The 24,438-nt window shown below is 46.5% G+C and overlaps 3 protein-coding genes across 4 annotated transcripts in view; 1 reads left to right on the forward strand and 2 right to left on the reverse strand.

The window, feature by feature from the left end:
- Positions 1-189: 189 nt before the first annotated feature.
- Enkd1 (enkurin domain containing 1) lies at positions 190-4,087 on the reverse strand. The gene is made up of 8 exons (XM_076839129.2): positions 4,028-4,087; positions 3,769-3,868; positions 3,485-3,679; positions 2,650-2,822; positions 1,066-1,191; positions 791-954; positions 557-693; positions 190-467 (listed from the first exon to the last, which is right to left on the reverse strand). The coding sequence occupies exons 2-8, from the start codon at positions 3,851-3,853 to the stop codon at positions 307-309; spliced, it is 1,041 nt and encodes a 346-aa protein (XP_076695244.2). The 5' UTR covers positions 3,854-3,868; positions 4,028-4,087; the 3' UTR covers positions 190-306.
- Positions 4,088-4,397: 310 nt separating this feature from the next.
- Positions 4,398-6,061, forward strand: C18H16orf86 (chromosome 18 C16orf86 homolog). The gene is made up of 5 exons (XM_077105915.1): positions 4,398-4,499; positions 4,731-4,954; positions 5,157-5,165; positions 5,339-5,556; positions 5,658-6,061. Exons 1-5 carry the CDS (start codon positions 4,398-4,400, stop codon positions 6,059-6,061), a joined length of 957 nt encoding a protein of 318 aa, XP_076962030.1.
- A 4,634-nt stretch (positions 6,062-10,695) lies between these two features.
- The window catches only part of Gfod2 (Gfo/Idh/MocA-like oxidoreductase domain containing 2), a 51,869-nt gene continuing 38,126 nt past the window's right edge, over positions 10,696-24,438 (reverse strand). For both annotated transcript variants that reach the window (XM_076839636.2, XM_076839635.2), the window contains exon 3: positions 10,696-12,196. In XM_076839636.2, the coding sequence (XP_076695751.1) occupies positions 11,298-12,140 (843 nt within the window). In that variant the 5' untranslated portion in view covers positions 12,141-12,196 and the 3' untranslated portion in view covers positions 10,696-11,297. The remainder of the gene's footprint in view (positions 12,197-24,438) is intronic.

Below are 24,438 nucleotides of genomic sequence, written 5' to 3' on the forward strand. Positions count from 1 at the left end.
TTGATATAGTTCAGTGATAGAGCACTTGCCTAGCACCTTGGGTTCAATCCCCAGTCCTCCCTCCAAACAAAACTCTTATGGAAACAAACCCCACTGTGTACAAAAGGTTTAATTTTGTCAAAAGGGTTTAAAGGCTGGGATGGCCCTTCTACAACCACAGATAGCTGGGAAGAATACTCTGGGTATATTGCCTGCCCAGAAAGCTCCTCTTTTTGGACCTCTGCTGTATAACCGGGCCTGTTGCCTCTTGCAGCCATTTGGCAATCCTCAGTGTGGATCTTCCTGCCACTGCTCCAACAAAGGGGCTCAGGCATCCATCTTCACGAAGACTTTGGGCCGGGAAAAGATCTTGATGGCCTCTTCTACCTGCACCAGCTTCCGGTCCAGCTCAACACGGTGGCCTTGGGCTCTCAGCGAGTCTGCCCCGGCAGGTAGCAGTACTAGCTCACGCAGCAGCTGGCTCTGGCCTACAGGGGCCCAGGAACAGTGAGTACTGGGCAGAGATGCATGGTTCCCAGTGGGCTCCCCATCCTGCCCCACTTGCCCAAGTACTCACTCTGGAGCAGACTATTCAGTGTTTCCAGCCGCTGGTTCTCAGGCATGCAGGTATGACCAGGGGGCATGTCAGGGTCTGGCTGGCTATGCTGGCGGGCTTCAGCCTCCCGCCGCCACATATCCCTGCGCTCCAACAAGCTGTAAATACACAGGCCTAGGGTTGAGGAAACCAAGACATTTGACTCCCACCCTCCATAGATGCCCCTCACCCAGGGTGTTGGACACTGAGACCTACTAACGAGGCACATGGCCCTTCTGTGTTGCGTTGTAGTGCTCCTGGGCTTGACGTTGCTGCTCCAGCACCTGTGCCAGGGCCTGCAGTGAGCGGGAATGGCGCCGGGGGGCCCTCTTGGCAGCTTGGGCATTGTGACTAATGAAATCCACACTCAGGCCTGATCCCTGTAGGACATGGCAAGAATGGTGGGGGTTAATAGCATTGTGTTGTACTTTTGTACCCCCACCCACAGGATTCCTGCCCAACCACCTCCTAGCTCCCACATATCCTCTCACCTTAGCTTTGGGTCCTGGTGGGGTTAGCTGGAAACTGGGGACACGGGGTGGTGGGAGCCCAGGGCCACAGCGGGAGTGTGCCCGCAGGAAGTGGGCATGCTCTGTTGCAGAGGCGGGGTCAGGCTCCTGCAGGGCAGGACATAGCAGAGGAATCAGTTAGGCTGATGTCAGGGTCTCAAACCACAAGGGCATGCCTCTAGCCTTCTGGCCTTTCAGGATTTTTCTCTCCCCATCCCTATAGGACCTCTTCTTATTTTTTTTTTAAGAGAGAGAGAGAGAGAGAGAGTTTTTTTTTTAAAGAAAGAGTGAGAGAGAGAGTGAGAGAGAGAATTTTCTAATATTTATTTTTTAGTACTTGGCAGACACAACATCTTTGTTTGTACATGGTGCTGAGGATCGAACCCGGGCCGCACGCATGCCAGGCGAGTGCACTACCACTTGAGCCACATCCCCAGCCCCAAGAGAGAGAATTTTTTTTTAATATTTATTTTTAGTTCTCGGTGGACACAATATCTTTATTTGTATGTGATGCTGAGGATCGAACCCAGGTCGCATGCATACCAGGCGAGCGCGCTACCACTTGAGCCACATTCCTAGCCCAGAGCCTTTTCTTTCTTAAAGGACCACTTCTTATTAGCATTTAAACTTGAGGGTCTCTTCTACATTTAAGGAAACAAACTATATTTCATTCTAATTCGGTTCAGCTAGCACTTTTTTCTCCCTCTCAGTTCAGCTAGCACTTTTTTCTCCCTCCTAGCCAAGCTTCAGCCCCCCAAGGTCATTGAGGGCTAGCTTCCAACCCCTCAAATCCAGGGGGCCACTTCCTTGGTCTCATTGTTCTCAACCTGCTCATCAATAACTCCTGGATCTCATGCCTGAGATCCAGACCTGAGCATCCATCTGCTTCCTGGACACACTCCCACCCCCTGGGTGTCCCACAGATGCCTGAGCTTCAGTATATCCTTATGTGACCTTGTCTTTTCTCTCAGTTCTCCTCCTCCTTAGAGGAATGGTGCCTACCCAATACAGGGGCCACCATACCCCAGTCCCAGCCCCTGCCCTCCCTACTATCCTCAGATAAATGTTGAAAGACCAGGGGGTATAGCTTAGTGGTAAAATACATGCTTAGCCTGAATGAGACCCTGGGTTTGATTCTCAACACAACCACATGGCACACATTCACATACACAAAAAAACATTGGAAAGTAGCTTAGGTGGTCCTTTCAGATGTGGGTTCAGCTAACTTCTTGGCTTAAACTCATACTTTTCCCCCTCACAGTGAACTGTACCCAGGATCCCCACTGCTCACCCTCTAGTCTCAGAACATCTACCTGTAAAGTTCTCTTTCCATGGAATGTTCTCTCCCACACTTCCCTTGCCTAATTCCTACTGGACCCTCATGATTAGCCCAGCCATTACCACTTCTGCAGAGACCCCAGATATGCCTGCAGCAGTACCAGCTGTCCCTTAATACTTTGTTATCTTAATTCTCTGTGATTTCTTCCCTTCCCATAACTCAAATCACGGTATAATTTTGCCTGCTGGCCAACAAAGACAATATTTCTGGCTCCCTAAAACAGATACCTGCAGCTGGGCCTTGAGTCGGGACTCCACCTTGTCATACTTGGGTGATCGCCACAGTGCCTTCAGGGGCCTGAGCTGGCCCTGCTCCCGGCTGTGCTCTTGCTCTCGGAAGCGCTTCTGTATCTCTCTGATCCGCCTCAGATTTTCCTTCTCATGGTCTTTAGGGTCCTTCCCTGGAGAAAATATGCTGCCATGCTCTGCTCCATGTATGGCCCATGCAACCCAACTTAAACTAGATCTTAGTATAGGCCCATACCCTGCCTCCTGCACAAAGATATCCCTGGCTCTCCTGTCTGGGTTAGACCCCACACACATATTCCATCGCATCAACTTATGCCTTTCCTTCCTAACATAGTACATATCTCTTTGTTATTTTTTACATTTTTAACTTGTTATTGTTTTGTGACATCAAACCTGAGGTCTTGTACATGCTAGGCAAACACTCTACTACTGAGCTACATCCCCACCCCAGTTTTTTACATTTTTATAGTGAAGTATACCATTAATCATCTGGCATATTACACTCATCTCTTGTTTATTGTCCCCACCTTAACTTTATGATGACCCACACTTGTCCTTGATTTTGTTTTCCTAGTATCTATATGAATCCTGTTTCAAAGTGTTTCATTGATGCATGAATGCATGAAGCTAGGACTTCCTGGGACTATCTCATTCAGTCCACTCCTGCGAGGAGGTAGTTCATTTCCTACTCCTTTTATATTGGGGAAACAGATCTACAGGGGCAAAGCCAGCGTCCAGGTCAGGGAAGAAGGAGCAGCCCCTTTAGATCTCCACTTTTGATCTCCAACTGCTGCTCTTTCTGGCTGGGACTTACTCTTGGGAGAAGCTCCTGGACGGAGGGAGATGTCTCCCAGTTGCAGCAGCACATCCCCCACGCCTCGTTGGCTACGCTCCAGGATTTCTCGGGCTCCCGGCCTGATGCGGGGGCCACGGGGAGGGGCGGCGTCCAAATCAGGTTCCGAGGTCAGCAGGTCCAGCTTCAAAGCGGTTCCCTCGAGGCGTCCTTGGGCTAGGAGGTGGGACCGGGTGGAATGCGGGGCTCAGTTATGGAGTGGGGAATTCGCCCCACAGTGGCACGCTCTGCACGCTCCAACTCACCCGAGGCGGGTCGCCGGTAGTAGTCAGGGCAGAGCGTAGGATCTGGGGGAATGGGCCCCGAGATGCGGGACGGGCCTTCGCACATGCTGCGGTCGACGCCCTGCAACGGTGCACCGAGGCCTGCCACGCTGCGCATCTCCGGCCGGGACCCCTTTCCCTACCCCGGTGCTTCCTCCTTCAACCCAGACCCTTCAGCCAGGCCGTGCTTTCCACTTCCACTCACTCACCCAGCTCCCTCCGCGCTCCTGGCCCGGCCTACCCTTGCTGTCTTTGCGACCCCGATTTTAGCCCACTTCTTTGCGGGTTCGCTGTCCCTCTCCGCATGCCCCCCGCGGGGACTCACTTGAGCAGTTTTGCCGCCAGCTTCTGCAACCTGACGGGAGTTGCTGTTGCCAAGCAACAAATAGCTTTCCATCTCTGAGGTCAGGGGTCAACGATCTGGCGATAAGCCTTCTGGGGCTTGTAGTTCCAGCCGAGTGGGCGGAACAGCCTTCAGTCCCATTGGGAGCTAGGCTAGGCTTTAGCCGCCTGGCGGGTTCCTCAGTCAACACAGGGTCCACCAGTCCAGCCCCTGGGCGCCAGCTCTCCTACCGCAGCAACCGTCGAGAATGCTCTGACCCATCGAAGCCATGGCCTCAGGGGTCGAGAGGAAGCCAGGGGCCCCAGAGGGGACAGTTGCGGGGCTGGTCCAGGTTGTGAAGGCACCAGTTAATCATGCTCAGAGCCATGAGGTGATGGTCCTGATGATCTGGCCATCAGCCTTCAAACATTTGGCCACGGTGCTCTGAGGGCCGAACTTTGAGTGATCTGACCCCCTAACTGCCAGTTCAGGCCTTACAGCGGAGGGGCCCCGGGCTGGTGCCCTTTCTCTGGTGTTTGGGGGCTCATGTTGGGCATCGAATGACTGATTCCTACATCTTTTGTTTGGCCATGGCAACTAATTACCTATGTGTTGCCTCTAGTGCTCAATGATGGGAGACCAGTGCCCAGTGCCAGCTTATGAGGCCTGCAGTACCCAGGGTGAAGACGTGTGTCCAACAGGACACTGCAGAGAGCCAGAGCTCCAGGAGGAGGGGATCAAGCTGGAGGAAGAAGTGCTTGAGGCTGAGGCAGGAGACGAGAGAGGCCCCAGGCTTGGGGCCTCCATCGTGGGGCCCAGTCATGGACTGAAGAGGAAACCGATCAAGTGAGGAGGTTTTTCAGAGGGAAGGAACTGCAGGGATGAGGTTGAGCCTCAAACTTACCCCTGGAGAATTCCTAAATCCTGTACGGCTGTGGGGCAGATTCTTGTCCCCTGCCACTATCATCACTTTGCCTATTCTGTTCCTCAAGAGCTCTGGCATAGGGAGCACCAGCACCAAGAGAGATGGAACCTCCATGTCTTGAAGGGGAATGAGGTCACATAAGTGCTGGGACCCTATTGGGCCTGGGATTTCATTGACCAAGAAAGGGATAGCTTTATAGTCCTGGGTTGGTGGGATAGGCCGGGCTAGTCCCTAGGCTCAAGGTAAAGGAGCCAGAGGCTGACGGCTGCCTCTCAGGCCTCTTGTCCCCAACTTTAGTCTCCCAGCCTCCCAGGACCTAGCTACCATGTCCATCCTAGGACTGAAGCTGAGCTGCCACCAGGGATGCTGCTGCAGAGAGAGGAGCTGGAGGGCTGTCAGAATGAACCCTCCCCATCTGCCAAACAGCACAAAAAAGCCAAGAAACGCAAAAGTCTGGGGGCTCCCATGCTTCCAGCTATAGCCAGCACTGTGTCTGCACCCCCAGAGACCCTGGGGCTGGAGCGTGAGTGGCAGTCCTTGGGCTTTCCCTTCTTTCCCTGCTTGCTGGAGCTGACATTGCACAGCCTGGCGCTGCAGCCCCTGTCCTGCCCCGGGTCCTTGCAGGAAAAGCTCAGCGCCTCCGGCCATTGTACCAGTATATCAACTATTGCAACCCTGAGCTGAACCAGGCAGGGGAGGAAGACAGGGAGGCTGAAGTAGAGCCTGAGTCAGAGCTGGCCCTGGTTCCTGAGGAGGCAGGTGTGGAGCAACTGCAGGCCTTGCTCCCTGTGGCAGGTGAGCTGGGCTTAGGTCTCCCTTTGCCCTATTCCAATGTGTTAGTTCCCCCCACTCATGCCTTGGCTGCCCTGGGAGAGGAGGCTGGAGTGGAGCTTGGGGTTTTGCCCAGCTTGGGGATGAGTGGCCACCTCAAGGCAGAGGTGGATAAGTCAACCCAGGTGGATATCGACAAGATGCTGAGTGTCTGCACTGCTCCCCCTGTGCCCCCACTCTCCCCTCAGTACAAGTGACTTCACCCACTGGGTGTTCCCATTCTCCAGGCCTGACCCAGGGCTGTAGCCTGAGGGCTAGATGGAGGGGGGAATTTGGCCCCTGCTCCCATTTGAGAACTTGGAAAATAAACATTTTTCCTTTTCTAAGGCCAATTCCCCAAATACGATGCTTGAATTGGGGAAAGAAAGAGGCTGTGAAGAAGGGTGAAGGACTCACCTGTGCAGAGTTTGAAGTTGGGCCAGTCATCTGGATTACCAGGGGCCATGTCATCTGACAAATGAGATTCCTGGGTACCATCCTAGGCCTGAATAAGAAGTGGGTTTGGGCAGGCAAAGGGCCCAGTTCTGTGAATTTAAGTCTCCCCAGGTGAATCAGGGTCAGGTAGGCTAATGGTGGGGAATGAAGAGGGAATGGGGAAGGAACCTGAGGCAGAGAAAAGGTCATGCAGATGGGCATGGTGGCACACATTGGTAGTCCCAGAGGCGTGGGAGGCTGAAGCAGGATTGCAAGTTCAAAGCCATTCTCAGCAACTTTGTGAGGCTCTGAGGAACTTAGTGAGACCCTGTCTCAAAAAATAAAAAGGACTGAGGGTGTGGCTTAATGGTAAAGTACCCTGGATTTAATCCCCAGTATCCCCTCCCCACAAAAAAAGGTCATGAGAAGCAGGCATTTGGCCCTGCTGTCTCTCAGGGAAGGGCCTGTATTTAGCCTGATCTCAAGGGGACCAACACATGGTATTCCTGGGTGGAAAGGTTCATTTACCTGCCCTAAGTGGCAGCTTTGAAATATTTTCTACCCATTACCACAGCTGGATCTATGCAGTGACCCTGCCTCACACTTCTGCACCCTTGATGGTGTCACTGTCCCTCTAGCACCTTTCTCCTCTTGCCCCAGCTGCCCTGAAACTTCCCAGTGTCTCTAACTCCCTGGTCAGCCACACCTTTTCTTACTTTCACTCTCTGCACATGGGGTTTTCCTGCTAAGAAGCCTTTATTCCCTAACCCATCCGTCTGGCTAGTGCACACATGATCCTTGACAATTTGGGTACCCTCTTTCTGCTGAGCCAGGCAGCAGGCAATGTTGCCTTGCATTGTATACTATTGAAACTGTGGATTATAACTGTCTTTGCAACTGAACTGGGAATTCCCCAAAGACACACATCAATGAATCATATCCAGCTATCAGACAACTCCCATAAAAGGTACCAAAGATGGGGAGATCATTGAGGGGTTGGAGGAGGCTGTGGAGAGGATAGGTCAGAATCTGAATGAATTAAGCTATCTGAATTACACAACAATGTGCTGGGACCCTGGAATAATGGTCAGCATGGTTATCAGAGGAGGCTGAGTGGGCAGGCCCAGGCAGGATGAAAATGGGCATGGCCCTTTTTCTTGGCATTATTCCTGGCTGTTCCCTCCTTTGGGAGGGTCACTTGGATACTCAATTGTTCCATTGCAAGGTCATAAGCAAGCCATGAGGTCTGGACACTTCTTTCTCTTTTCATCTTTAGATTTCCCTGGGTTGTATTTTGCCCACCCCAAGGTGATACTGTCCATAGGGCCCACACAGACTGAATCTCATCCATAGAGATGAACTCAGATTCTTCAGGGTATTTCAGAGCTAGATAATTGAGGTTGACCTCACTTTATGGCTGAGGAAGCAGAGGCCTGCAGGGAAGTGTTCTTGCACATGTTGAAAGTAAGTCCACATGGGCTGGAGTTGTAGCTCTATGGAAGAGTGCTTGCCTAGCATGTGTGAGGCCCTGGGTTCAATTCTTAGTACCATATACAAATAAGTAAAATAAAGATCCATCAACAACTAAATTTTTTAAAAAAGGAAATAAGACCACATGCTGGAGCCTGTGAGGCTCTCTGCCTTCCTCTGAGTTCTACAAAATCTGTGGACTTGGTTCTCTGGTTAAGGCCTGATCTAAGAAGGCCAAGCATCTACTCTCTCGGTGGTCTTTGGGGCTGGTGGTATGGTCAAGATCAGCATTGAGAAGGAAGCTCTGCTTATTTCCCCACAGGTGAAGGAGGAAATGATGATTAGAAAAGAACTGTTTTAAGCAGGGGTAATGGGAGCCACAGGAAGGGAGAAGTTACTGCTGCTCCTAGAAGCTCACTCTAAGGGGGAAATGCTGAGGTAGCATGTTTCAAGGGGAAATGAGGGACCACAGGTAATGGGGTGGCCACTGTTGCCTAGGGAAGTAGTAATCAGGGGAGAAGTAGTAATCAGGTGGCCCTCCAGTTACTCCTGAAGAAGAGAGCTAGTGCTTTCCAGGCCAAGGAAAAGTCAGGAATGAAACTGTGCTGGTGTGGAAGATGTCAGCTCTATACAGGAGGGCTGCTCAGTGTGGCTGAAACAGCACATGAACATCAGGGGCCCAAACTGGCCAAATTGGGGGGTGATAAAGAGGAGTACGGACAAACAGGGTCCTTGGCCTGACATTATGGAGAGGTCAAATGGGCAGCAGTGTGAAGAAAAGAATGGAAAAGAGACAGGACAGGAAGATGAGGAAGTAGCTGCCAGGTCTTAGTGAATGTGAGGCCTAGATTTGTTATCTTAGATAACTGTTATCTTAGATAACTTATTTTGTAAGTTATCTTCTGATTGTTGATTCAGAGGGGACAAGATGAATTTTCACTGAGCTTGTAAAAACTTTACTTTGACCTAAGAAGTGTTGGGAGCTTTCCAAAATTTGGGAATCAAATTTCAGGTCCTAGGAGATGCTGCTACCTTCCTCCGTGAGGGGGCGCTGCAGGACAAGCCAGGAGCCAGTTTGGGCTCTGCTCACCCATGGGATCCATTGATCATAGGCATCTGGGCCATTTCCAGGCTCAATTCTCCTCCCCATTCCCAAAGTGGAACCAGAGAGCTATGATGCCCAAGAGGTACACGATGGTGAAGATGTCAGGAGGATTAGGCCCAGGAGCACATGTCTGTAATCTAGTGACTAGCAAGGCTGAGGCAGGAGGACAGCAAGTTTGAGACCTGACTGGATGACTTAGCAAGACCCTGTCCCAGAATAAAAAATAAAAAGACCTGGGGATGTAGCTCAGTAGTAAAGACCCCCATACTGAAGGAAAAATGTTAGGGGGATAGGGTGATGGGGGGGTTCCCTCAGAGAACTTGGGGTCTCATAAAAGCAGTTCTAGGGCTGGGATTGTGGCTCAGTGCTAGAGTGCTTGCCTAGCATGTGTGAGGCACTGGGTTCGATCCTCAGCACCACATTAAAAAAAAATAAATAAAGGTATTGAATCAATCTACAACCCCCCCAAATTAAAATAAACAAAAGCAGCTCTACACTAGGCTCACTGAAATCTGCCCCAGCACTTCTGGGAATCTGTCTCTGTAAACAGCAGTCCTCCAAAACCAACATTTGGCCACTGTGGGTCAGCAACATGGGACTTTTCTTATGTACGAGCATCTTATGTTTTCTTGGTCAAGCCCCAAATTTAGGAGGGACTTGGACACCCCAGTAATACCCAGAGTGACTGACCTGCTGAGCTGAGTCCCAGGGACAATTAACTATCAGCCTAATGGTGTGCTTTCTCTTTTCCCCCTAGTTCAGGATAGGTTGAGACTCCTGCTCCAGGAGGGACACATCTGGGCTTGTGAGTTAAGATTCTCAAATGCAGATACTCCTGGCTCCATTTCTTATAATTTACAGGAAGGCAGTAACTTCACCCCACTGTGCCTGTTTTCTGATCTGAATAATGGGCCTACTAAATCTTCACAGAGTGGTTTGGAGTTGAAATAATATGCATGAGTTGTTTACCTTGGGGGCCCAGCATGCTATAAGATTATTCCAACACTAACCCTTGTTATTTTATCTCACAAGGACAATGTCTGAAAGCAGGTCACTACAGGAAAACAGGCCTGGTGACTTCTATAAGGGGTGCCAAGAGGAAGAAACAAAACTCCTTGCGCCTTTTTGGCAAGAAGCCCAGGGTGGGAAGAGGGAAGAAGGCTAGAGAAGGGAAGAGTTTGTCCAGGCTTCACATCTAGCAGGCTGGCAAAGGAAATAAAGGGGCAGACATGGCTAAAAAGGAACAAAGTCATACACATGGATAGTGACTGTACAGGTGGGTTAAGCAGTGTTAGCCAAACCTACTCTGAGAGGCAGCAGAGGTCCCTTCCTCCTCAAGCTCCTGCCTCTCCAGGAGCCATACCACGGGGCTGGAAGAACAGAATCCCTCCAGGCCTCAAGCCAAGGAGGCTTGCCCTGACTGCCTGAAACACAAGGCCCAACTGCACCCCCTAATGGAAGACTTGTGTACTGTCTTCTGAGGAAACACTTTTTAAATTGCCCCAACTGGCCCTAGATTTTGATCCTCCTGCCTCAATCCTCAGCTGAATGGCTGGGATTACAGGAGTGTACCTGTTGAGAAAACACTTTTCTTTGGAGGACTCCTGGGACTTGGCCATGAGGGAACAAGCAGGAAACAAGGGCAGGCAATGGCAGAAGCCTCTGTGGCTCAGTAGATGGTGATAAATCCATGGCAGGCTCAGAGCTGCTATGGGTCATGAGGAAAGATAAAAACTATAGCAATAAACAAATCTTTCATCATTAAAGAACCCCAATCACCAATCAAAACCCATGAATCATGCTGTCACATTTTTCCAATTTATTAATTGACATTTATCAGATGTTCTACAGTTCCCCCTTATCTTCTCTCTGCCAAATCAGGGGCCCTTTTCCTTAGGTCAACGGCCCCAGAGCTCATCTAATACAGAAACCCCTCTTCCACGCAGGGAGGGTCAGCCTGGAGGCCAGAAGGGTCTGGCTGCATAGAAGGGAAGGTGAGGATCCCTGAAGGACGACTTACTGCCCTTACTGTTCCTGAGGTGTCCTGGCCCAGAAGGGCATGGAAACAAAGTTCCTTGTCATTTATCCTCTGGCATTAGCCAAGCTGGTTTCTTGGGCTTTCTTATCCTGTCAGATCAGAGATCAGGCCCATAAGTCAGGCTTTTGCTGGCCCTGCTCACTAGCAGAACCATGAAGAGGCCTGGTAGCAACTCTGCCCTGACACTGTGCAAGCCTAGGCCATGGCAGTAGGGGCACATGCTACTCTTCAAGTCTTGAGAAGTAAATGAGCAGATGGACAAGTCATCTTCCTTGGGCCCCTTTAATTGTCTCCCAGTTTTAGTCCGAGCTGATTATGATACTGTCTTTGCTATGGCCAAGTCTCCATCACAGTTCTGGTTTCATCCCTGGCCCCTCTGCTCTGTGGCAGGGAGCCCATGTAGAGGTCATAGATTGTTCCGCTGAAGTGCCTCACATAGGTTCTGGTTGGCATCAGGTTCCTCTGTCAGCACCTCCACAGTCTCCCACTCCCCCGATCGACTTGACCTTTTGATGGCATCTACCACACTCTGCATATACAGCCCATCCTCAAATGAGGCAGCCATGGAAACTGGAGCACGATCCCAGGTACGGCGGTCGCCCTGTCCCTGGAAGGACTGGCGCAAGGCCTGTACCATGTAGACCATGCCTTTCAAGTAGAGCAGTGGGACGTCCTGGGGCCCCTGATCTGGCAGCCCTGCACCCATAGACAGGGAGTCCCTCACAAGCAGCTCCTCTTGCATGGCAGTGTTCTTCTGCCCATAGAGGTCAGCTCCCCGGGCAACAAGACGTCCTGCGGAGCCGACCACCATGACTTCATGCACAAAGGCACCTGGCATGTTGAAGTTGAGTGTCACTGTGCTGCACACCCCACCACCCATAAGCATCTGGAAGAAACAGAAGTCATCGCTGGTTACATGCCGGATGCCACGGATGGCAGCATTCTGTCTCACAAAGGTCTTGAGCAGCCCATGCACCTTCTCGGCTTTCCGGCCAGTCAGGTGGGTCAGCAGGTCCACGATGTAGGTGCCCATGGTGTGTAGGCCCCCTCCACCCATGAGCTCATCACAGATCCAGCCGTAGCTGGGGCTGAGCAGGCTGCCTGAGTATACGCGGGCATCGCAGATCATCACCGCACCTACATAGTGCTCTGCAATTAGTTGTTTCATGCGCACAAAAGCAGGCAGGAAGCGCAGCACATTCCCCACCAGGCTCATCAGCTGTGGGTAGTAGCGTGAAGCTGTCACCATCCGGAAGGCATCTATCGATGTTGCTGCCTTTTCACAAACCACATTCTTCCCAATGCCTACAAGTAAGACACAATAGGAAATCTCAAAAGTTCCAAGGGTTTACACTAGGAAACACATCTTATTTCTCCAAAGCAAATGGACCATGCAATGCCTCCTATAGGACTAGAAAGTGGACTGGGAGAAGAGAAAGGGTTACTCAGCTTAGACTGAAAATGGTCACAGTGACTGGAAAGTTATGGGTTAAATAAAGAGGAAAGGTTATTGGTCTCTCCAAAACCCTCCCTCTGGCTTCAATACTGGGAATTAGACTCAGGGATGCTCAACCACTAAGCTACAACTGTAGTTCTTTTTCATTTTAAGGCAGAGTCTCACTGAATCACTTAGGGCCTTACTAAGTTGATGAGGTGGCTTCAAACTTGTAGTCCTCCTGCCTTGGCCTGCCAAGTTGCTGGGATTATAGGCATGTGTCACCATGCCTGCAGGAATAGGTTCTCTCTTTCTCTCTCTCAATATTTTTTAGTTGTAGGTGGACACAATACCTTTATTTCATTATTATGAGGTGCTGAGGATGGAACCCAGAGCCTCATGTGTGCTAGGTGAGTGTTCCACCACTGAGCCACAACACCAACCCCAGGAAAAGGTTCTTAAGAGGCATGAATGGAGTTGAGGCAGGAGGATCACAACTCCAAGGCCAGCCTCAGTAAATTAGTGAGAACCTGTTTCAACAACAAACACAACCCAAGGCTGGAATTGAAGATAGGTATATGACAGTCAATTTTATGTGATCAACTCAGCTACACTATAGGGCGGGCCATTCAAATGCCAGTCTAGATGTTGCTCTGAAGGTACTTTTTTAGATGTGATTAACATTTAAGTCAGATGACTTTGACTAAAGCAGACTACATGGAATAATGTGAGTGGGCCTCACACGATCAGTAGAAGGGCTGACTGAAAAGACTGAAGTTCTCCTCAGAGGAGGGAATTATACCTCCAGAATGCCTTGAGGCCCAAGTAATATAGACTCTTGCCAGAATTTCTGCAGGCTGGCCTGCCTGGCAGGTTTTATTTATTCATTGGTACTGAGGATTGAACCCAGGGGCACTTTACCACTGTGCTCCATCTCCATCTTTTTGTAGTTGCATATGTTCAGAATGCTTTTTTGTTGTTGTTGTTTATTTATATGTGATGCTGAGGTTCTGACCCAGTACCTCACATATGTTAAGCAAGTGCTCAGCCACTGAGCTACAGCCCCAGCCCCATCTCCAGCAGTTTTAGTTTTTATTTTGATACAATGTGTTGCTAAATTGCTGAGGCTTAAATTTGCAATCCTCCTGCCTTAGCCTCTTGAGACACTGAAAATTATAGGCATATGTCTGTACCAGTATTTTCAAATAAATCTCTCACAGTATGTTCTTAGTTCTGATTCTCTGGAGAACCCTGATAATACAGATGGGATTGAGGGGAAGACATACATCATGGACATTATAATTTTATTAGATCATTTTGTTTGGGTTAAGATAATCCATATTCTTGGGGATAGGTGTGGCATTCTCAGTTATAACTCCAGAGAGGGCCCTAAGTGTCCTGCAGACTATTCTCTGAAAATTTCCACTGGTCAACTTCGAGAGGTAACAAAAGAAACTGTTCACTTCCAGTAGAGGGAAAGGAAATGAAAACAATTTTTCTGACCTCATACCCATTTTAAGTTTGCTGTGGTTGGAACACTCACAGATAGCAAAGTAGTTGGGTAGAGTGATGCACATCTGTTAATTCCAGCCTACTTGGAGGCTGAAGCAGGAGGATAAAAAGCTTAAGGCCAGCTTCAGCAACTTAGTGAGACCCTCAAAAATAAAAAGGGCTTGGAATGTAGCTCAGTGGTACAGTACCCCTGGGTTCAATCCCCAGTATAGAGGCAAAACAAGGACCCCAGAGAGCTGCACAGCTTCTATATGAGTGATTTAAGGTGAAAACTCACGAAGGTATGAACAGCCAACAAGACACTTAACACCCTAACTAACACCTGGGTTGCTCAGCTAGCTTAGAGTTGGGTTCAAGTAGAAGGAAAATCCTGTACCTTCAAAAATTAAAATAAAATAAAAAATCAGAGGAATTGGGATATAGTTCAGTTGGCAGAGTGCTTGCCTCGTGCCTCACATGCACAAGGTCCTGGATTCAATCCCCAACACTATGAAAGAAAGAAAGAAGGAAAGAAAGAAGGAAAGGAAGGAAGGAAGGAAGGAAGAAAGAAAGAGGGGGGGAGGGAGGGAGGGAGGGAGAGAGGGAGGGAGGAGAAAGCCAAAACTCAAAGCAGTCCAGACTAGTCATAAGTTTAACAATCACAGTAAGCTATCTGAGTTAGGTGCAGACATGATGGTATTTAATTATTTATTTGGCAGACAATGCCCACAGTGGGCAACTCAAACCCTATTACCCCCAATTCTCTCAAAAAGTCTTGGGCTTCTTGAAGAAACAGGCTCAAGGTTTGGTGAGACAAACAGCAACTCCCTGTGTAGACAGCAAGAAGGCTAAAGGGAAGAGTGACACTGGAATTATCTTAAAGGAAGCAGGTGGGCAAAGGGCATCTAGAGAGGGAGCACCACATGTGCAATGGCACTGAGGCAGGACAGTGCCAAGAGTGAGGATTCATAAAGTCTTAGATGCCTGCCAGGAAACATAACTGGAAGGATTACTTGGGGTTTATAAGTAATGTGGGAATTGGCTGTAGTCAATAGTGCCATTCCCGAAGACATTCAAGGCAGAGGAGGTAAAATCTTTTTCTTTTTTTGTTGGTCCTGCTTTACCACTGAGCCACATCCACAGCCCTTTTATTTTGAGATAGAGTCCTGGTAAGTTGCTGAGGCTGGCCTCAAACTTGTGTAAGAGGAGCAGAATCTAAAATGGGGCTCTTAGGCTGGGGCTATAGCTCAGTTGTTAGAATGCTTGCCTCACATGCACAAGGTCCTGGATTCAATCCCCGGCACTATACATAAACACACAAAAACTACTTTAAAAATGGGCTTCTTGATACTCTTTTCCTCAGGTCTTACCCATCTTAGCTGAAATTGCTGGAGTCACCTCTCAACCCCACTTTTAATATTATTAAATCCTATTGGCTTAGCCTTTCAAACTACACATCTAGAATCTAATTAGCCTTACTGCCACCTTCCTTGTCCAAGTCACTACTGTTTTTAGCCTAGATTAGAGCAATGGTCAATTGATTTCCCCCTGCTTCTGTTCTGTTCCCTCAATCTCTTCACAACATGGTAGCCAAGGTGGTTCTATTAAAACTTGCCAGAATGTGAATCCTGGATATCCCTCAAAGGCCCATGTGTTGAAGGCTTGGTCCCTAGCCCTTGGTCCTATTGGAAGGTGGTATAACCTTTAGGAGGTAGGGCCTAGTGGAATGAAGGAAGGTCACTGGGGGGTGCCCTTGAATGAAGTTTTGGGACCATAGTCCCTTACTTTCTATCTCCTTTTGTTTCCTAGCTGTCATGAGGAGAGCAGCTTTGCTTTACTATATACACCTTTATCTTGATATTCTGCTTCACATAGGTCCAAAAGCAATAGAACTGATCATGAACTGAAACCATAAGCTAAAATAAATCTTTCCTCCCTTTAGTTGTTTATCTTGGGTATTATGTCATAGTGATTGAAAGCTGATCATCTGGGTCAGACCATTTCTCTCCTCCATATAAACCCTCCAAAGGCTTCTCATTTCATTCAGAATAAAAAAAGTCAAAGGCCTGGGGGCTGGGGTTGTAGCTCAGTGGTAGAGCGCTCGCCTAGCATGTGCGAGACCCTAGGTTTGATCCTCTGCACCACATAAAAATAAATAAAGGTATTGTGTCCAACTACAACTAAAAAGTAAAATATTAAATAAAGTAAAATAAAAGACCTAACAGTGGCTTACTCATAAGACCTGAATTCATGATCTGAGGGCTCCTCTAAAATTTTCCTTTTGATCTTTTCCCCTATTGAGGTCCTTCCCCTGCCTATTCTGTTCTGGCCAGAAGAAGATTGGAGAGAGTTTCATGAGAAAAGATGGGAGCTGCTATGCAGGAGGGCCTGATGGCCAGGCAAGGAAAGGCAGTGATGATGAGGCAGGGCTTGGCCTCATTATGGTCAGTGGTCTTGGGATGGACTAATCTGTGCTCACTCTTCTGGCTGAAGATCATATTGGGCAATTTGTGTGCCTGGGCTTCTCCTCTGGGCCATCAGGATCCCTTCCTAAACTCCATCGGTACTTCTTACCTGGAAGAGCAGCCTCTAATCCTGGATGTCCCTGACCAGGGCAACCAAGGCAAGGATGCCTTCTCTGGCATATGTATCTCCAAATACCCAGTTCTCATTCCCTCATCCTTTTATTTATCCCTTGAATGCTTTCATATGGGATCAATGGTTGGAACACAATTTCTAGTGGCTCAGTGCAGGGTGCAGCTTGCCTTGATAGTCTTGGATGGGTTCTATTTTCACAGGCACAGCAAGCTAATTCCTCTGGCCATCTTGCAGCAAAAATGAAGGTTACTATGAACTGCAAATGAACTATATATCTTGCAACAAAAAATAAAAACTCCATACAAATGACTGATGATTCACATGATGACTACCTAGGTCCCAGGACTACCCAGAAGAGCCAATTAGTGGTGCTGAACTTAAAACGCTTTGAAGGCAGAAATATCTGGACCAAAATTTCTCAGTTCATTGCTAAATACTTGGATTTTTGTAAACCTTTCTGGATTTTGGTTTATTATTATAAAATTCATTATACCCACCTTGTAGGGAAGAAGAGAAAGTGTCAATGGATACAGTGTATGTAAAGTGCCTGGACCAGCACAGCTATGTCAACATCATCACAGGAAAGGCTGAACACACATCAACACTGAGCAAAGGGTACACTGCGACTCACATAGAAGCCACATTTTAAATGCAAATAGTTCCTGTTTAGTATTTTGAAAATTTGATTTTTGAAAAAGATGTTTTAAAACCAACACAAACATGGAGTTTTTTTATATGTATTTTATATAGTAGGGCCTCTCATAGAGAGAAGCCTAGTCCAGCCGTTTGGAAGTTCACATCCTGACAGAGGCCCCAACTGAGTTCAGTGCTTTGGAATAATCCTTCCAACTCTTTTCACTTCCTACCACTACATCTAGCAACCCTGAGCCTCAAGAAGTCCACGAAGTTAGGGTTATGGCTCAGTGGTAGAGTGCTTGCCAAACAGAAGTGAGGCACTGGATTCAAGCCTCAGCACCACATAAAAATAAATTAAAAACGAAAAAGAAGTCCACAGAACACTTATCATTGACATATATAGGAGTCTCAGGCCTGAACTTCCAGGATTATGAACTTCAGCTGTAGCGAGGAGCAGCACATGTAGATCAGTAGTTTATGACATCACTTCATCTCTACTCAAGGAGACTCTTCAATCTGCTGCCCTTCCTTACATAACAATAGAGGCTTTACAAAAGGTGCCAGCTGGATGACAAGAGAAAGGCTAACATAGTGTCACACACCCTGGGCAGGAGGCCATGACTGCTATCACTACTGTTGCAGAAGGGTCTCCAATGCTTCTCTGTACTTGTGAGATTTCCAGGTTAGAGACAGGAGAATCAATGTGGGAAGAATCTGACATGTTGCTGACCAGGGAGGAAGGAGGAAATTAGATTCTCAGACACAAGCCGCCATCTAGGAACAGTATCTCTGGTCCACCCAGAAGCTTCTTGCTACCACATCTCACTGCTGAGGATGGATGGACATCCTCATGTCCACTACAGATGTGGACTCATCTGTAGTATGAGACAAAAAGGTGAGATGGGAGGAAGAGGACTTTAATGACTGCTAGGAGTTTGGTGGTGATAAAATTAGGATCAGGAATTCCTGTTTCATGCTGAGAGAAGTCAGGGGTGGAAGTGGCAAAGACCACCTTTCTTGAACAGGACCAGCAGGAGAGCTCCTGAATGTAGGGCCCAGTAGTCTTATCAATGTGGAAATCAAATATACTCAGAGATAAACAGACTTCTACAGGCCAAATGAATAGGCTTTACCTTTAGGAAAATTTGGGTTGCCTTGAAAGGCATATATAAGTTTATCTAGCTTTCCCTCCAGGAAGTCAAAGGAGAGATTACAAAAGAAAAAAACTGCTTTTTGACTCCGAGCAATGGGAGACATGGTTGCTAATTGTTTTTTTTTGTTGTTGTTTTGTTTTTTTCCCTTCAATACTGGGGATGGAACGAAGGGCCTCAAGTATGTTACACATGTGCTCCACCACCGAGCTACCCCACAGCACTAGGAGTGCTTTTAGCTCATGTTTTCTGGAGGGTGAATGAGTTTCAAGCTGCAAATCTTCCTTGGAGCTCTCTTGAATGAGGCTTAGAAGAGCTCTTCCAGCACCCTGTAGTCTGCTTTTCTGTTTCTTAGTAACACAATACATGGTGTCAGATTCACAGGTGGCACCCATCAACACCCATGCTTTCCTTTCTAGAGACCTAGGATTTCACACAGCATAATGCAGAACAGACTGAGAAGAGCACAACTTTTACAAAATCTAAGAGCACAACTTTTACAAAATCTAGGGAATTCCCCCTCCTTTCCCCACCCTTTTTTTTTTTTTTTAATGAAAAATGTTTTGCTACTAGAAAATAAGTTCTGAGGGCTGGGATTGTGGCTCAGTAGTAGAGCACTCACCTAGCAGTTATAAACCTTAGGTTCAATCCACCTAGCACCACATAAAAACAAACAAACAAACAAATAAATAAAGGCATTGTGTCCAACTACAACAAAAAAAATAAATGTTAAAAAAAAAAAAAAGAGTGGCTGGGGTTGTGGCTCAGTGGTAGAGTGCTTGCCTAGCATATGCGAGGCCCTGGGTTTGATCCTTAGCACCACATTAAAAAATAAATAAATAAATAAAGATATTGTGTCCAACTAAAAAAAAAGAAAATAAATTCTGAAAACCAGTAAACGCTCACTCTTGCCCACAACCAATCACTACTTATTTCTAGATTGTAGGCCCATGTTAGCTCCCTGGCCACCATCAGACTAGGTTGCACAAGTGGAATATGTATGCCTTATTCAACCAGCGCGTCAGGCTCTGGGCCAAGCACCAGGGCCACAATGCTGGGTAGGGGCTCAATCTTCAGAGAACCTAGTTTAGTGGGTTCAAATAATCATACTTTATTAAACACAGAACTGCACTTGAGATAAATGTGATGGAGATGACATATAAGGTGGATTGACTAGGTGAGGCTTCCCAAGGGACTGGAGTTCTTGTGATTTAATTATCTGTGTCAGCCTACTTGAGGAGTGATTTTTTTGTCATCTTGACAGTCCATGGGAAAAGGGCTGGCAAACTTAGTATTTCTTTCTTTATTTTTGGTACCAGGGATTGCACTTGACCATTGAGCCATATCTCCAGTCCTATTTTGTAGTTTATTTCGAGACAGGGTCTCACTGAGTTGCTTAGAGCCTCACAGTTGCTGAGGCTGACTTTGAACCTGCAATTCTTCCATCTCAGCCTCCCAAGCGCTGGGATTACAGGTGCCTGGCTAAACTTAGTATTTCTAATGAAACACAGAAATGCCAAAAACTAGGCTCAGAAACCTACATTTTAGTCAGAAATTTAAGAAAACATTTAACTGTGGCAAATTAAAATACATTTTCCTCATCTACTTATGAAATGAACTGAGGAATAAAATGTATTAGTGCCTCTCTGATGTCCTTTCCAAGAAATTCACAGGAAAGCTTTAAGTATAGATTTGAGATAGAAGATGATGAAATGGTCAGACAATAGCAGAAAACAAGATGCCACATAAAGTTTAGAGAATAAGTCCAATAAAACTACTAGCAGTGAGGACAAGAGACAATCTCTCCCTCAAATACTGGAGATTGAACCCAGGGGTTCTCTACCACTGGGTTATACCCCAGCTCTTTTTATTTTTTATTTTGAGACATGGTCTTACTAAATTGCCCAGGCTGGCCTCCAACTTTGCCTCAGCCTCCTCCTCCTCCGCCTTGTTTTTAAAAAAACATTTTTAGTTTTCTTCTTCTATTGATGGACACAAAAATCTTTATTTTATTTATTTATTCATTTATTTGTTTTTTATGTGGTGGTGAGGATCGAACCCAGTCCCTCATACCTGCTAGGCAAGCGCTCTACCACTGATCTTCAACCCTAACCCTTGCCTCAGCCTTCTTCTGAGTAGCAGTGATTGCAGGCATGTGCCAATGTGCCTGGCAAAAGACAATCCTTATGGCCTCAAAAGTAAGGTAAAAACATAATACTAATAAATACAGAATACATAATAATAATGCATAATAAAACAAATAATAAAATATAATAAAACATAATAAAAATATAATAATATATAATAAAATATAATACATAATAATAAATAAAGGCATTGTGTTCAAATACAACTAAAAAAATAAATACTAAAAAAAAAAAAAAAAAAAGAGGGCTAGGGATGTGGCTCAACTAGTAGCGCACTCGCCTAGCATGTGTGAGACACTGGGTTCGATTCTCAGCACCACATAAAAATAAAATAAAGATATTGTGTTCACCTAAAACTAAAAAATAAATATTTTAAAAATAAATAAATAAATTCTGAAAACCAGTAGACTGGTTTTATGTAATTTTGCCTATAGCCTAAGGTTTTGTGAGATGTAGCCAAGATATTGTTCCTCAACATCCCTAAGCTTCAGTTTATTTTATTTCTCTTATTTTTAACTCCTTTTTTTCCATATGGGTATTTAACCCAGGACCTCATACATGATAGGCAAGTGCTCTACCACTGAGCTAAACCCTCAGCCCCAGTAGGCCTATTTGTTTAATTGAAAATGAAGACACCATGTGGATACGTGACCCTCCATCCTTAGGTGTGTCAGAATCACCTATGAGGCTTACTCAGAGTACTGGGTCTACCTCAATGAAAGCCAAGTCCTGAGAAGTTAGAGTTCTAAAAAGCTCCCAGATGCTGCTGCTGCTGCCACAGTGCAGTGGCCATGTCCAAGAACTGCTGGACTAGATACTCTCCAGAGTGCCTGCGGGCTTGACTTTTTCTGTGTTTCTATGTCTCGGAAAGCCAAAGGAAAATACAGTATTACTTACTGATTGTTATGAAAAGTCTGAGAACAAGTCTCATACGTCCTTCCATATGTTAAATCTGCATCAGTGTTTTATGCCTCACATTACTGCTTTTCAATCTCTCTGGCTTTTTTCTTTTGGCGGGGGGGTGTTCTGGGGATTGAACTCAGGGGCACTCGACCACTGAGCAATCCCCAGACTTATTTTGTATTTTGTTTAGAGACAGGGTCTCACTGAGTTGCTTAGTACCTTGCTTTTGCTGAGGCTGGCTTTGAATCTGAGATCCTCCTGCCTCAGCCTCCCAAACCACTGGAATTACAGGCGGGCTCCACTGTGTCTAGCACTATGGCTTTTTCCAATGCTTAATACTTTGTAGCACGATGCAAGAAGGATTTTTTTTTTTTTTTTCAGTGCTGGGGATCAAAAACAGGGCCATGCACATGCTAGGTAATTATTCTACCACTGAGCCATATTCCTCACTCAAGAAGGATGTTTAATAAAACATAATTTTAGATAATTGTGATAAACTTGTCATAGGCTTCAGGTCTGGAAGAGTTGGCCTAAAATTGGAATACTTCAGTAAGCTACAGTTAAGCGATTATTTCTTTAGCAAAAGATTATAGGAGGGGCTAGGGATTTAGTTCAGTGGCAAAATGCCTGGCACATGAAAGGCCCTGGTGGGGGAAATGAAATAAAAAGACTGCAGGTCAGGTTGGGGATATAGCTCTGTGATAGAGTACTTGTCTAGCATATGCAAGGCCCTGGGTTCAATTCCTGGTACTACAAGGGGGAAAAAACAAAAGACTGCAGGTCTAAAGCTTATATCCTTAATTTAAAAGACAGAAACAAGTGAGTGTTTCCTTTCTCACGACTAAAACACTCAGGGTCAATCCAGGTGAACTGGGCTGCATGAAATAGTCACACAAGAGACAGAAATACCTTTTTCTTTGGGTCCTGTGATGGCTCCTCTGATCTTAGGGGTCCAGGAAAGAGCATACATGCTGAACCCTTTTATTGGGGAGAAGCCATTCAAATGAGGCAAGGGGTCAGGTTTCAGGGGGTTGAGCCTTGCTTCATGATGTCTGTGTCAGCAGGTTGACTGACATCTAGAAAGGCCACCCACAGGTAGAGTAAGAGATGGGGACACACAAAGGGAGTTTCCATGGAACATTCTATCCCAAACAGAGCAAAGGGATAGGATTACAAAAGAATAGGTGAATGTAGCTCAACCCCAGGGGTATGCCTATTCAGAAGACTGGCCTTGCTATCCAAGAGGGGGGAAAAGACCAAGTCATGAGTCATGGCACAATCGTATCAGACTACAGTGATTTGAATCCCCATGGTGCATCAGGACTGGAAGGCATGGTAACTCAATGTGGGCCCCCACGAGTGAGCCCCAATAACAGGAAGAAAAAAAGATTTCTATGGGATGATGACATACTCTCTCACATATATAAAGCTACTCATATATGGATATGCAGGTTTGCACAGCTGGGTGCCATTAAGGGTCTTTTGGGACATGAATGAGAAATACCAGATACTTTAGAGTTTTATGGGTGAAAAGAATGGGTTGTCCTCTTTTAAGTCATTAATATGACAATCTGCAGAAAAGCATCTCATCTTGGAGATGAACTGGAATGCTTAGCTGCATTTCTATCTAGGTTACATTCAATTCAGTAGACTGACTATCCAGAGGAGAATCTTACTTTTTTTTTTGTTAAACAAACTTGGACACATCTGCTCTTCCGCTTGGGACAACAGGAAAGCCAAGCCTTCCTTGCAATGAGACCTCAGTGACTTTCCCAGTCAGCACTTGCAAGGCAGTTATTTTATCATTCTGAAAAGGCTAACTGGGGCAGGAACTGACACCTCTCATTTCAGGGGGGCCCACAAATACTGTGAGAGTCAGAAATGGGACCATAAATGGGGCTTGATACCAATGTCATTATGGAGCTCTGCCTACAACAGATTACCACTCACACCCACAGCCTAGGGAAAACTTCATGGTCATCATAAACTCTACTGATTCCTTTGGAACTCAAGTGGGCAGGGCCTGAGGGATGTTGGTCTAACTGACACCATCTCTCCTGGCCCTGGGTCATGAATTTGCAAGAACAGATCAAGGATCCTCATAGCCACTCTCTTTCTCCTTACAGCAGGTGCGTAAAGAGAAAGATTAACAGCCCTGCTTCACCGAAGGCTGGGGCACAAGATCCCAGGAGCCTTTGGTCATTCCCCGCTTCTTCCTATTTACAGGAAATGGCTCACAACCCACCATTTCCCCATTCCAGGAAAATAACAAGGTTGCTGCCAAAAAACCCCAAAGCTTCTTCTTTTTTCTTTTTAATTTTTTTTAGTTATAGGTAGACATAATACTTCCATTTTATTTTATTTTGTATGTGGTGCTGAATATCGAACTCAGTGTCTCACATTCACAAGGCAAGTGCTCTACCACTAAACCACAATCACAGCTCCCCAAAGTTTCTTCTTTCTCCTGCATAGCTTAGAAACCATATTTGTTGAAACTCTAAAATTCAGGAAGATGACTGAGCCTCCAGAATTCTGTGTATGGACATACCTTGCCTACATGCATGCCACCAGGGACACAAGGAATCAAATGACCAAATATGATTCTCCTTGAAACAATACATTGCTAAAACCTTCTAAATTCAATTTGAGAACCATCATCTGCCCTCCCAAGAATCAGTGACCAATGATAGCTCCAATGTCACACATCCTTAGAAGAAGTGCTCTAGAAAAGACAAACCCTCTAGAATTTTTGGCCCAAACTTACATGTTCCAAATTGACAACCTGATGGATTCAAGTTCTTGCTTATTTCACCAAATATTTATTCTTTCCAACTCACTGGACCCCAAGTGAGAGACACTCTCTTATGATGTTCTTCAGAACAAAGTAGAATTAAGTAGTAGAGTCTTGGGTCCTCTGCCAAGGCAGTGCCAGGATGAGTGGTCATCAACCTCAGGGCATAACAATTCCTTGACTCAGAGATCTTTAACCCACTACATCAGGGACACTTGGCTCCTATTGCATTACCTAAAACAATTACTCTGTCAACTTTATGCTACTTTAGTTATTACTTAAATCTTCTGTTATTTACCTTATAATGTGTCTTATTTCCAATCTCAATTGGACTATGAAATCTAAAGGAAGGGAAGTTCCAATGCAGTGTGGAATGACATCAGGACACTGTCTGG

Source organism: Callospermophilus lateralis, chromosome 18 (genome assembly GCF_048772815.1).
Source record: "Callospermophilus lateralis isolate mCalLat2 chromosome 18, mCalLat2.hap1, whole genome shotgun sequence".
Lineage (NCBI taxonomy): Eukaryota > Metazoa > Chordata > Mammalia > Rodentia > Sciuridae > Callospermophilus > Callospermophilus lateralis.